Raw genomic sequence first — 12,454 nt, forward strand, 5'->3', positions numbered from 1 at the left:
TGCTCATGGCCCGTGGAACGTTATGAGTGGCCCCAGAGACACCCTCTGCTCAGGGCCACACACGAGCAGAGTACGGGGCCAGGGGCCTTGGTCTTGGTCTCTCCCCTCCTCTCCCTGGGGCACAGGGTTTAGTCTAGTCCAACTGGAGTCTTTGGGCTTCTCTCGGGCGGACGGGAGGGGACCCTTACAAGGGAGACCAGGTCCAGCCCCACCGGCGACATGGCCAATCTGCCTCCCGAGATGTGGAGAGAAACCTCACCGAACGGGGACCTTTGCTCATGAGGAATTTTATGACTTTTGTGCAGTGTTCTGAGATTTTTCCCAGCCGGCTCATAAAGAAATAATAAACCCAGGTGTCAATAATAAAAAAAAACATTCGTGGAACATAACCCTGACCGGGCGGACATCCAACGTGAGGTACTAGGGGCGCCTGTGGCCGTGCCGATGGGCCACCGCCCTGCGTGAGGTGGAATTGGTTCTCTGTGTTTTAAGGCGGGGAGGGGGGTGTCTGTTTCTCAGAGCTGGGCAAGGGAAGGGGGGGCCATGGTGACCTCAGCATTGGGGTCCTTGCGTGTAGCCCCCGCTATGTCCCCCAGCGGGGCTGCCTTGCCTCCCGTCACAGCCAGGAGCTGGGTGCCCACCCCAGCTCCCCGGGGTCATGGCGAAGGTGGGGTGAGACCTGAGAGCCCAGGAGTCAGGACTGCTGGGTTCTACTGGGGGTGGGGCCTAGTGAGTTGGAGTGGAGGGGCTGAGAGCCAGGACTCCTGGGTTCTATCCCCAGCTCCAGGAGAAGAGGGAGGACTAGTGCGTTAGAACAGGTGGGGCTGGGAGTCGGGATAGGCAAGGGGAAAGGAGGGGGCTCTCAGGGCTAGCCCCTCCCTCTGGCACCAGCTGGCTAAATGCTTCCCACTCCATCCCTCAGGATTCCCCCTCCCCGTGTCCCACTCCCCCAAGCCAGCCAGTCCTCACTATGGGGCCGGATTGGGCCCAGCGCCCCCTAGAGGAAATCTGTGGAAGTTTCATAGGCAGCTAATGGGGCAACCTACCACCATGGGGAAGGCAGCATTCAGCTCCTCTGCTTGGGGTCTACTGGTTGGAGCTGCGGGTGGGGCGGGGGGGATGGGGCTGGGAGCCAGGACTCCTGGGTCCTCTCCCCAGCTCTGGGAGGGGAGTAGGGTCTAGTGGTGAGAGCAGGGGGGCTGGGAGCCAGGACTCCTGGGCCAAGGGCTATCTTGGCAAAAGAGCACAGGGTGGGTCCATAGATGCCAAGCGCAAACCCTGCAGTGATAAACGCCCCCATCGGAAACCCATCTCCCCTCTGGAAGGACGGGTGAGCCAGCCCGTGGCACTCCCACATGAACGTCCGTCTGGGCACACGCCAGGTAGCACGGACGCCTGGGGCGTCACCTTTGTTGCACAGCACGGATGCTATCAGAACTATGCAAATCGTAACTGATGCGGCTACACCCAGGAGGAGGGACAGGACACTGGACCCAGAGCCCTGCACGAGGCCTGGGGGGGGGAGGGTCTGCATTCCTGGGGCTCATTCATCCTTGGGCAGGATGCCTTGGGGTGGCTTGCAAAGCCTTGGGATGTGTCATTGTTTTCATGGCACTGGCTCATCAATGCCAGTGTCCCCTCCCCCAGCAACCTGGGGACCCATCTCCCCTGGTATCCTGGCTACAGCTTCAATGGAGTGATTTTCACCAGTGGGGATCTGGCCCCATTGACTCCAATGGAACGATGGCCGATTGGCCCCAGCTGGGATCTGGCCCCATTGACTCCAATGGAGCGATGGCCGATTGGCCCCAGCTGGGATCTGGCCCCAGTGACTCCGGTGGAGCGATGGCCGATTGGCCCCAGCTGGGATCTGGCCCCAGTGACTCCAATGGAGCGGTGGCCAATTGGCCCCAGCTGGGATCTGGCCCCATTGTCTCTGTCTTTAGCAGTCTGTCAGGATTCCCTCCCACTCAGCTGTGGCTCCTGTGCGTGTCTCGGTGCTCTATGCAGGGTTTTTATGCGCCCCAGAGCCTGAGCAAAGAAATATGAACTCGGATTTGCTTGTTTATTTAATATCGCGCTTCTGAAAGTTGCTACAGCCCTGGAGATCAAAGGAACAACCATAAATCCAGCGCGGCTTCTCCTCCAGTGCCCTGTGGTAGAACAATTAGACCCCACGCCCCTCCCGGAAGAGGGGAGACAACCCAGAAGTCCTGGCTCCCAGCCCCCTAGCTCTAACCATTAGACCTCCCTCCCCTACCTGAGCTGAGGATACAACCCAGAAGTCCTGGCTCCCAGCCCCCTAGCTCTAACCATTAGACCTCCCTCCCCTACCTGAGCTGAGGATACAACCCAGAAGTCCTGGCTCCCAGCTCCCTAGCTCTAACCATTAGACCTCCCTCCCCTACCTGAGCTGAGGATACAACCCAGAAGTCCTGGCTCCCAGCCCCCTAGCTCTAACCATTAGACCTCCCTCCCCTACCTGAGCTGAGGATACAACCCAGGAGTCCTGGCTCCTAGCCCGCCCTGTTCTAACTGCTAGATTCCACTCCCCTTCCCAGGACTAGAACCCAGGAGTCACTGCCCACAGCAGGATGCAGTAGCCTGGCGGGGGGGGGGGGATGGACAGACAACACCACACCCTCTAAAGGCCAGGCCAAGTCACACCTCCCACGAGGAAATATTGGTTGCATCTCTCATCCTTTCTGTGTGGATTTCTGAGGAAAGGGACCAGTGGGGTTTCCTGGGGCGAAGACACAGACACAACATAACCAGCTGCTTGGGCTACAGAAAACTCACTCCCCAGCCGGGACGCAGGAGACCAGCTACCAGCTCGTCCCTGACACATCGCCTGGGGTGGCTCCCAGCCTGGACACCTGGGTTCCAGCCCTTCTGCAGGCTCCCAGGGCACTGCCTGCTGGAGAGGAGGTGAGGATGGGCTCTCTAGCTGCCTAGTTCAAGGCTTGTAAGGAGGGGAGTGGGGTCTAGAGGTTAGAGCAGGGGTTGTAGCTGGGATTCAGGACCCCTGGAAGAAGACTGGGTTAGAGTAGAGAGATCGGAGAAAGGACTGCTGGATTCCTTTCCCAGCTCTGGGAGGTGAGTGGGATCTACTGGTTAAAGCCGGGGGGGGTGTGAGTCAGGATTCCAGGGTTCTGCTCCCAGCCCTCATGGGTGTGTATCAGGCCTTTGTGCAAAGTTTAGTTTTGTTTTTGCAAAATTAAAAAAACAAACAAGCAACAAAGTAAAAGGAAGATTGCTGGCTCAGCTGACCACGGGATTCTAGGCCCAGCGTGGGAGAGGAGTGGGGTGTAGTGGTTAGAACAGTGGGGGCAGGGAGTCAGGACTCCTGGGTTCTATCCCAGATTGGGGGGAGTGCAGTCTAATGGTTAGAGCAGGGGGCTGGGGAGAGCCAGGATTCCTAGGTCCTTTCCCCAGCATGGCCATCTCCTTTCCCTGCTCTGACTCTCTGTTCTTCCACCTGTAAAATGGGGGTAAAGGTTTGTGACCTACTTTTTCAAGATGCTTGCCCATCGCTGGGTGATCAGGGCAGAGTGAAGCTGACCAGGGGAAGGGAGTGGGGAGATGGAAATTTGTCTAGCTCAGCTAAGTGAGGGCATGGTGGGGAAAGGGAGAGGGGAACCCCGAGACAGGAGAACACAACAGTCCTCGTACAAGGGGCACTCAGCACTGCCAGTGAGGATGTGGGGCGTGGTCATTACATCTCCCACAGAATGGGTTCCCCCACTCGGAGAAAGAGACTCGAGGGGTCAATTCCTTCCCCCCGCCCCCAGCAGCAGCTCCATTACCAAAGGTTCTGGGAACGGAACATACACCCAGCCCTGTTCCTAGAACCCAGGAACCCTGGCTCCCAGCCCCCTGCTCTGATCACTAGACCCCACTTCGCTCCTAGAGCCAAGGCTAGAACCCAGGAGTCCTTGATCCCCCCCTTCTGCTCTGATCATTAGACCCCACTCTCCTTCCCAGAGTCAGGGATAGAACCCAGGAGTCCTGGTTCTCAGCCCCCTGCTCTAACCCACTCGCCCCCCCCAACCCCCGCCATGATTGGTAGGGGAGCAAGGGACAGGTTGGGCTCAGCCAATGGTTTACTTTACAGGAGAGACTTATTAACTTCTGCTTAATGAGGCTATTTAACGATCGATCCCCACAACTGTGAGGCAGGGGTAGAGCTATGTGCACCCCGGGGAAGGAGGGGCCCATTCCAGCTTGGCGTGTGGCGCCCAGAGCCTGTCTGGAGCACGGGCGCAGGATGCCCTGGCCCTGGGAAAGCTGGAGGGCTGCTCTTCAGAGTCACTGGAATGGCTCAGTGGCTAAAGGTGGGAGCCAGGACTCCTGGGTTCTCTCCCTTGCTCCGGGAGGGGAGAAGGGTCTAGTGATTAGAACAGGGGGAACTGACAGTCAGGACTCCTGGGTTCTCTCCCCAGATCTGGGAGGGGAGTGGGAACTAGTTGGTTAGAGCAGGGGGCCTGAGAGGCAGGATTCCTGGGTTCTATTTCCAGCTCGAGGATGGAGGTGTGGGCTAGTGGTTAGAGCACTCAGGGGCTGGGAGCCAGGACTCCTGGATTCTCTCCCCAGTCCTGGGAGAAGAGTAGAGTCTAGTGCAGCTGAAAGATCAAGAATCCTGGGTTGTGTTTCTGAGTTCTGTGCATTGACTCCTTATTTCCTATTTTAACCACAAAAATCACCCCCTTAGAATCATGGATTGAACCCAGGAGTTCTGGCTCCCAATCCCCCACCCTCTAACCACTAGACCACACTTCCTTCCATCCTTGATGATATATATGAAAATTTCCCTCTGAATAACAACCACTTCCCTGTTGTCCAAGGTGCTCACTCGCCCCACCACCTGCAGCCCATCCCTGTGTGTTTGCTCACAGGATCTCATTCATCCCAGGCTCTCCGTTCTCTCTCTGGGGCTGGCCCCGCTGCGCCTGCCACTGGCTAAACAGGAAACTGAGCTAAATAAATACGGCAGCTGGCTACATAAATTCCAGCCTTATGTCTAGTGTCAGCTTATGGAACGGGAGCCCTGAGCTTGCTCGCATGGCTACTGGTAAGGAGGGGTGGGAGCCAGGACTCCTGGGTTCTTTCTGCACGACTGGGAGGGGAGGAGCATCTAAGAGTTAGAGCAGAGGGTCTGGGAGCGAGGACTCCTGGTACTCTCCCAGCTCAGGGAGGGAAGTGGGATCGAGTGGATTAGGACCAGGGGGACTGGAGCCAGGACTCCTGGGTTCAATCCCCAGGGATAGGAGGGTGTGACAGGATCCCTGGTGTGCAACCTGGAACTCAGGTACCCCTGAGTCCTCTGCCCCACCAGTCTGGGCTCCCACTCACGCTGTGATGCTGTGACAAGCTACAAACGTCTGGCAGATACTGGACTTAGCCATCCACAGGTAAGGACACACCCAGCCGAGTTACATGAAAGGCTGCCCTCAGCCACTCAGGAAGCAAAACCAGAGAGGCTCCAGCCAAATCTCCCCAGCCTAGGACCCCGGAGCTGCACCGCCCTGCATTGGGTAGAAGCCTGGGTACGTTCACTACCCAGTCCACCCCTCCCTCAATGCGGAAAGGACATGCACAAGCCTTTTGTGAACGAGCTACGATTTCCAGGCACTTCAAGCAAAATTCACTGGTTTTCGGTATCATATAAAACAGACGCATTAACTACAGAAAGATAGAGTTTAAGTGATTAGAAGTGGTAGGTATAAAAGTTAGAGATAGTTACCAAAGAAAAGAAAAGAACCACGAAAACTACATCTTAAACCTCTAAGATACCGGGCAGTATTTAGATCTAGCCGTTTTCTTCGCTCAATGGATGTTACAGTTCAGAATACACAGGTTTCTCCCTTGTCTCCTCTGCTGAAGTTCTCTCTCTTCTCAGCGTCCTTGTTGCTTGCAGCGTAGGTGAGGGGGGGGAGAAAAGGCCAAGCCATGCAGCCTCTGTTTTATATCCTTAGTCCAGGTGCTTAGAAGACACTTACCCAGCCCCGCCCTGATGGGCTTTGCTGAGACACAGTGATCGAGTAAATCCCGCATTGTGTGGTGCTTGTGCAACTGTCATTGAATTGTTAAATCCCTTGATTGCAACTCCCCTGTTGATGCAACTCCCCTGTTGATGAATGGCCAGTGAGTGCCCCCTTGGGCAGAGGTCACCACCCTTGTAGGAAGGACTCTCAAACTTATCACATATTTCACTGACAACCATCCAGCAAAATCCTATAATTTCATACACACTAAAGATACACATATTTGGACAGAACAACGGGTTTCAGCAGATCATGACCTCTAATATGAGATCTTACATGGCATGCTTTGTAAGACACATAGCAATCATATGACATGGGTGAATATGGGGTTCCAGGGTGTTGCTTTGGGGTACAGAGTGCCACAGAGGGGAGTGGGATCTAGTGGTTTGGAGCAGGAGGGGCTGGAGCCGGGACTCATGGGTTCTATCCCCAGTCCTGGGAGGGGAGTGGGATCTAGTGGGTTGGAGGAGGAGGGGGCTGGCTACCAGGACTCTTGGGTTCCTTCGGCAGCTGATGAGCCTGTTCTCCTTTGAAGGAGCCAAGGAGATGCATTCAAATGTTTACATCCCGCTGGTTCTCACTGTCTACATCTTCACCTTCCTGATCGGCGTCCCGTCCAACCTCCTGGCCTTCTACACCTTCCTGGTGAAGGTCCGCCAGAAACCCACCCCCGTCGACATCCTTCTCCTCAACCTCACCGTCTCCGACATCTTCCTCCTCATCTTCCTCCCCTTCAAGATGGTGGAGGCTGCCTCAGGCCTGGAGTGGCCCTTGCCCGTTTTCCTCTGCCCACTCACCAACTACTTCTACTATAATAGCATCTACATCAGCTCCCTCTTCCTCATGGCCGTCAGTGTTGATCGCTACCTCGGGGTGGCCTTTCCCATCAAGTACAAGCTCCGACGTCATCCAGCTTATGCTGTCGCCGCCTCCGTGGTCTTCTGGGTGTTGGGCTGTGCCCACTGCAGCATCGTGTACATTGTCCAATACGAGATCCTGAGCCCCAATGGGACCGTGACTGCCAATAACGAGTCCAACTGCTACGAAGTTTTCTCCCCTGTGCAGCTCCAGATCCTCCTCCCTGTCCGCCTGGAGTTCTTCATTGTCCTCTTCTGTCTTCCCTTCACCATCACCATCTTCTGCTACGTCAACCTCGTCCGCATCCTGCTGGCCTTGCCCAACATCACAGCCTGGAGGAAGCAGCGGGCCGTGGGCCTGGCTCTGGTCACCTTGTTCAACTTCATAGTCTGCTTTGCCCCCTACAACCTGTCCCATGTAGTGGGCTTTGTTCAGAACGAGAGCCCCAAATGGAGGGTGTACGCTCTTCTCCTCAGCACCCTCAATGCCGCCTTGGACCCTGCCATCTTCTACTTCTCCTCCACTGCCGCCCAACGAGCCTTCGCCAAGTACCTGGCTGCCCTGTGGCACAAACTCAGGGCCATCTTGGCCTGGTGCCATCTTCCCTGCTTGACTTGCTGTGCAGAAGGAGGCAGAGAGGTGGAGGCAACAAGTGGGATGGACGCTGAGGAGTTGACAACCTGACCCCCAGGATGATACCGACTCTCTGTTTCCTCCGCAGAACCTTCCTTGTCCCATGCTCCGCAAGAGCAAGAGATCCTGCACTTGAGCCAGGGACTGCATCTTCTGTCCTTCCCTGCACCTCCCGAGAGGGCCGTCCTTCCTTAGACAGCAGCGTGCGGCAGGGCTTGGAGTTAGTGCCCAACTTCCACAAGGCTTTGGCCTACTTGAGCTTCAGTGTGGTTGGCCAAACTTTCACAAGGGTTTGGCCCACCTCAGGTTGGGGTCAAGGTCCTTCCTTTGCCGCTGCCGGGCCACGAGCAGTAGTGGGTTTTCAATGGCGCCAACGGGAGCAGGCCCACACTTAGAAGGGGCCATGGTGCCGGGACTGTGGCCCCACCCCCCCGCTGCACCCTGAGGCGCCACCCTCATTCAGCCTCTTCCTCCCGATCCTCCGCTCGCTGTTCGCTCCTCTCCACCCCCTCCCCAGCTGCCCCCCATTCAGTCCTCTCCTCCCCTTACGCCCCATGTGAGTGGTGGGCAGGGACTCGGGGGGAAGAGGCCAAGTGGGACCAAGACCTCAAGAGAGAAGAGGCTGAGCAGGGTCGAGGCCTTGGGGCAGAGCAAGAGGTGGGGCCATGGTCCGGACACCAGGGCCCACAAAAGATTAATCCGGCCCTGGCCATGAGCGGTTGGCCAAACTCCCACTGGACTCCCTCAGTTTCGGAGTGGGTGGCCCAAGTTCCTCAAGGGTCTGGCCTCTCTCAGTGTCAGGGTCGCCATGGCGTCAAGGGCCTTCCTTTGCTGCTGCTGGCATATGAGAGGTTGGCTGAACATAGGCCTATTTCATCGCCCTCCACCCACTCTGGGTCTTTCCTTCTCCATGGTTGGGCCCACGGGCAAAGAAGCTACTAGGGGCTGCAACTGCAAGTGGGGGTTGCTTGAGGGAGGGCAAACAGGTGGGGCTGAGCTTGTCCCGTTTCAGGGGAACCATTTAGTGGCAGATGAACAAGGGCCAGGCTCCGTGAGGGGCCCGTGGGGCCCGAGTTTGCCCTTGTGGAGCTATGGAGAGCTCCTCCTCCTTGGCCACTGGCATCCGTGCGTGTTGGCCTCTGTGGAAATGTGGTTACCGCCTCGGTGGGACTGGAACGCAGGGGGCTGCAACCCAGCATGCTACTGCTTGAGCTAAAGGAGCAGTGCCATGTGCTGGCGGCAGTAGTAAGGCCGTTATCTGCCATGTGGACGGGAAGGATTTGGACTCTGGACCTCCACCATCAATGCACAGCGCAAGCGGAAGGGCCAGCGCCGCTTGGTAGCAGCGGTGGGAACAGGCTGTTATTCACTAGGATTTGAATGCAGGACTTCCAACACCACAGTGAAGGGCTCACGTGATCTAAAGGCAGAGTGCCTTTTGCAGCGGTAGTAGGGCTGTTATCCTCCCGGTTGGTGGGGGATGGGCATTTAGCAGGCACATGTACAATGGACACTGGTCCCTGTGGGTCTGTTCCAGGTCCGGACGTAGAACTGAGATCTCCCTCTCGCAAGGTCCTGCACCTCCTCCATTTGCTGGTGGATCTGGCGCCCCCCAGGAGCAGTGGCTTTATCTATGTATTAAATAAAATTATTGATTTATTATCCAATTGAGATTATTTTCTTCTTATTCTTCAGGTCTGGGGTGAGGTCTAGTGGGTTAGTGTCCGGGGGCTGGCTGGGAGCCAGGACTTCTGAATTCTATCCCCAGTTCTGGAAGGGGAGTGGGGTCTATTGGTTAGAGTCAGGGGAGGGAGGTTTGCGGGTAGGACTCCTGGATTCTATCCATGGGAAGGGACCAGGGCTAGGAAGTGGGCCTCACACATATTGTCTCTGGCAACTTTTAATTAACTGCAGGGCGTGAATCTGGCACAGCAGGTGAGCAAATAGTGTCTCTGTAGTGCTGATATTAAAAGGGGTTAATGGATAACTGGGCTGGGAGGAGCCTGGGGCAGCCAGGGGATTTCACAAGGAACCACCAGGTCCCAGGCCATGGGACCCTGCCACCGGCCTGACGCCCCCCACCCCCGGGGCTTCCCCAGAGCAGGAGCCCACCCACTAGGGTTGCCATATGTCTAACTGCAGAAAACTGAACACCCCTGCTTGGTGCCCTGCCCTGCCCCCAATCACTCCATCCCCCCCACCTTCACTCACTCGCTTATTTTCACCGGGCTGGGGGTTTGGAGTGTGGGAGGGGGCTCAGGGCTGGGGGTTGGGGCATGGGAGAGGGTTCGGGGTGCAGGCACCAGGCGGCGGTGACCTCAGGCAGCCCCGGCATTTCCCGGGGACAGAGGAAGTCCGCGTGGCTTCTGGTAAGCAGCCAGCATGTCCGTCCGGCTCCTAGGTGGAGGGGCGGCCAAGGGGGCTCCGCACGCTGCCTCAGCTGCAGCTCCCATTGGCCTCAGTTCCCATCCAATGGGAGCTGTGGAGCCAACACTCAGGGTGGGTGCAGTGCGTGGAGACCCCCCAGCTGCCCCTCCACCTAGGAGCTGGAGGGACATGCCAGCCACTTCCCGGAAGCCGTGTGGAGCCAGGCACGGAGCATGCCTGCCCTGCTGGTGCTGCGGCCAACTGGACTTTTAGCGGCGCGGTGAGTGGTGCTGACCGGAGCCGCCAGGATCCCTTTTCGACTGGGCGTTCTGGTCAAAAACCAGACGCCTGGCCAGCCTACCACCCACACACAGCCCCCCGTATCACACATGCAGCCTCCTCTCCTGGGCTCAGTCACCGTGAGATATCTTACATGGCAGTCACTGTCCAACTCCTCGGGGGGAGGGGGCGAAGCTGGGCGCAGGTCGGCTCCTGCTCCGAATGGGGCTGAGACCCACCAAACCTCATTGCACAGCGAGCTCCCCAGAGCAGCTGTTAGCAGATAAACAAACCCGCTGAGTGCTCACAAGAGCAGTATGGGACAGCGTGTGCGCTCTCAGTGGGGTGACCTCACTGCAGACGCCAGGGCGGCGCCAGGGGGCGCTGTGCTGCAGGGGGTGGGGTGGGGGCTCTCCCCTGGCCGTCAGGGCTGGCCCCGATGTCCCAGGGTGCCGCTAGGGGGCGCTGTGCTTCCGGGGGGGCGGAGTGGGGGGAGTGTTGGCGAGCCTCACAAGAAGAAAACGCGGCACTGCCTTTCAAGCCGAGTCCAGCCCGTTTCAGAGGGAGGGGGAGGGGCGGGGGGGGGAGGGGGGTTGTACAAATTCTCTAATTTTGTTTGATTAGTTGTTTGATTAGCTGCCTACAACATCCAGTGACCCAGTAAAACTACTACAATAAGAAATGTGGGTGTACTTGCATTATAGGCCGTGTCGGGGGGGGGGGCAGAAAGTTCATGAATTTGCCCCCAACCCCACCACAAGGAGCTTGGGGGAGGGGAGTGGGGCTTTCATGCAGCTTTTGTCCCCTCCCACACTGCAAGGAGCTGGAGGGGGAGGGGGGCTTCCCCGCACTATTTCCCTGCCAGCACTGCAGGATCCCACTGCTGACAGAGCTCACCACGGGGGAGGTGTCTGCAGCGGCCCCCCGCTCTGGGTCTGGGGCGCCGGGACTCGCACTCAGCACCTCACTCTGCCAGCAGGGTTGCCGACTTTCTACTTGCACAAAACTGAACACCCTTGCCCCGCCCCTTTCCCGAGGCCCCGCCCCCCGAGCCCCTGCCAAAAGGCAGAAGAAATAGCTGCCGGATGGGTTTGCCGCGCATGGTGAGGTGCACAGGGCGTCACATTTACATAGGGGAGGCAGATAAACGCAGGGCACCTGTTACCCACCCCACTGGGCAGGGTTCTGTTATTACAGGTCTTGGTACAACCCCACCCGTACCCCCCCCCCGAGCTCAGACAGGATGCCTCTAATTGGTTAGGGGGCGGGGGCTGGGAGCCAGGACTCCTGGGTTGTATCCCTGGCTCTGAGTGGGGAGTAGGGTCGAGTGGTTACAGCAGCAGAAGACCAGAACTCCGAGCCCACTTGTGTATGAGGTTCTCCAATTCACACCCCTTGTGCCTCAGTTTCCCCACTTGTGCAGCAGCTGTCGGGCTGTGTGCATCGCCACAGGCTGGGCACGGCGCAGTCCAGAGTGAAAAGCCCCGGCTGCGCCTCACGTTTGATCCCCCACTTGGGGGATGGGGGTTGAAGACCCCTGAAAATGCCCCTCCTCCATTTCCGAGCAGCGCAGGGCGCCAGAGCAGCTGTTTCCCCCGCGTCAAGGGCCGCTGGCTGGGCCTCGGCCGGGGTAGTTTTGTCTCAGAGACGCTGCCACTTCCTCTGGGCTTTGAGCAAACCGAAGTGAGGGGGAGGACCTGGGAGAGCAGCCTCAGGGTGTGAGAACCGGCACTGACCGCCCCTGCCTTAGCCCCGCTGCCTCCGCGGTCCTGACCGGAGCCACCAGGGTCCCTTTTTGACCCCGCGTTCTGGTCCAAAATCTGGCAACCCTACCCGCTGGCCCCCTCCTCTGCTGACCCCTCTCTGGGCAAAGCCCCAGCAGGTCGCAGGGCTGGGCCACCCCCTGGCTGGTCGGGTTTCGCCGCCTCCCCCCGAAACACTTACCTGGGCTGGGACTCCCCCCCCCCCCCCCGCACCGCCCGGGGCCCCGACCCCGCACAGGGTGGAAGCGGAGCCTGGAGACCTTGGAGGGAGGGCAGCCCAGCCCAGCCTAGCCGGCCTTCCAGGCCAAATCGGCCACCTCCAAAGCAAACAAACCCGCAAGGCTCCCAAAGTGAAAGCAACGTCAACAAAAACAAGCCCAATGCCGCTTGCAGCCCCCCCTGTTCTCCCAGCCTGGGGCTCCCCCGCACGCATTCAGCCGGTGCCCCTCACTCCCGACCCGCAGCCCAGGGCCGTCCCCACCTGGGGCGGTGCCCTATGCAGCCCGAGCC

General features: G+C 58.3%; 1 protein-coding gene and 1 long non-coding RNA gene across 2 annotated transcripts in view; one reads left to right on the top strand and one right to left on the bottom strand.

Annotated features, from left to right (window-relative positions):
* Window positions 1-12,454, bottom strand: part of LOC141977115 (uncharacterized) — a 33,208-nt gene that overhangs the window by 20,394 nt on the left and 360 nt on the right. The gene's annotated exons all lie outside the window — the stretch shown is intronic.
* Window positions 6,558-7,586, top strand: LOC141977113 (free fatty acid receptor 2-like). Its single transcript, XM_074938431.1, has one exon. It carries the CDS (start codon window positions 6,558-6,560, stop codon window positions 7,584-7,586), a length of 1,029 nt encoding a protein of 342 aa, XP_074794532.1.

Source organism: Natator depressus, chromosome 24 (genome assembly GCF_965152275.1).
Source record: "Natator depressus isolate rNatDep1 chromosome 24, rNatDep2.hap1, whole genome shotgun sequence".
Classification (NCBI taxonomy): domain Eukaryota; kingdom Metazoa; phylum Chordata; order Testudines; family Cheloniidae; genus Natator; species Natator depressus.

What these genes read in the sequence shown, in the direction of transcription:
- LOC141977113 (XM_074938431.1), top strand. Translation starts at nt 6,558, where the DNA reads ATGAGCCTGTTCTCCTTTGAAGGAGCCAAGGAGATGCATTCAAATGTT.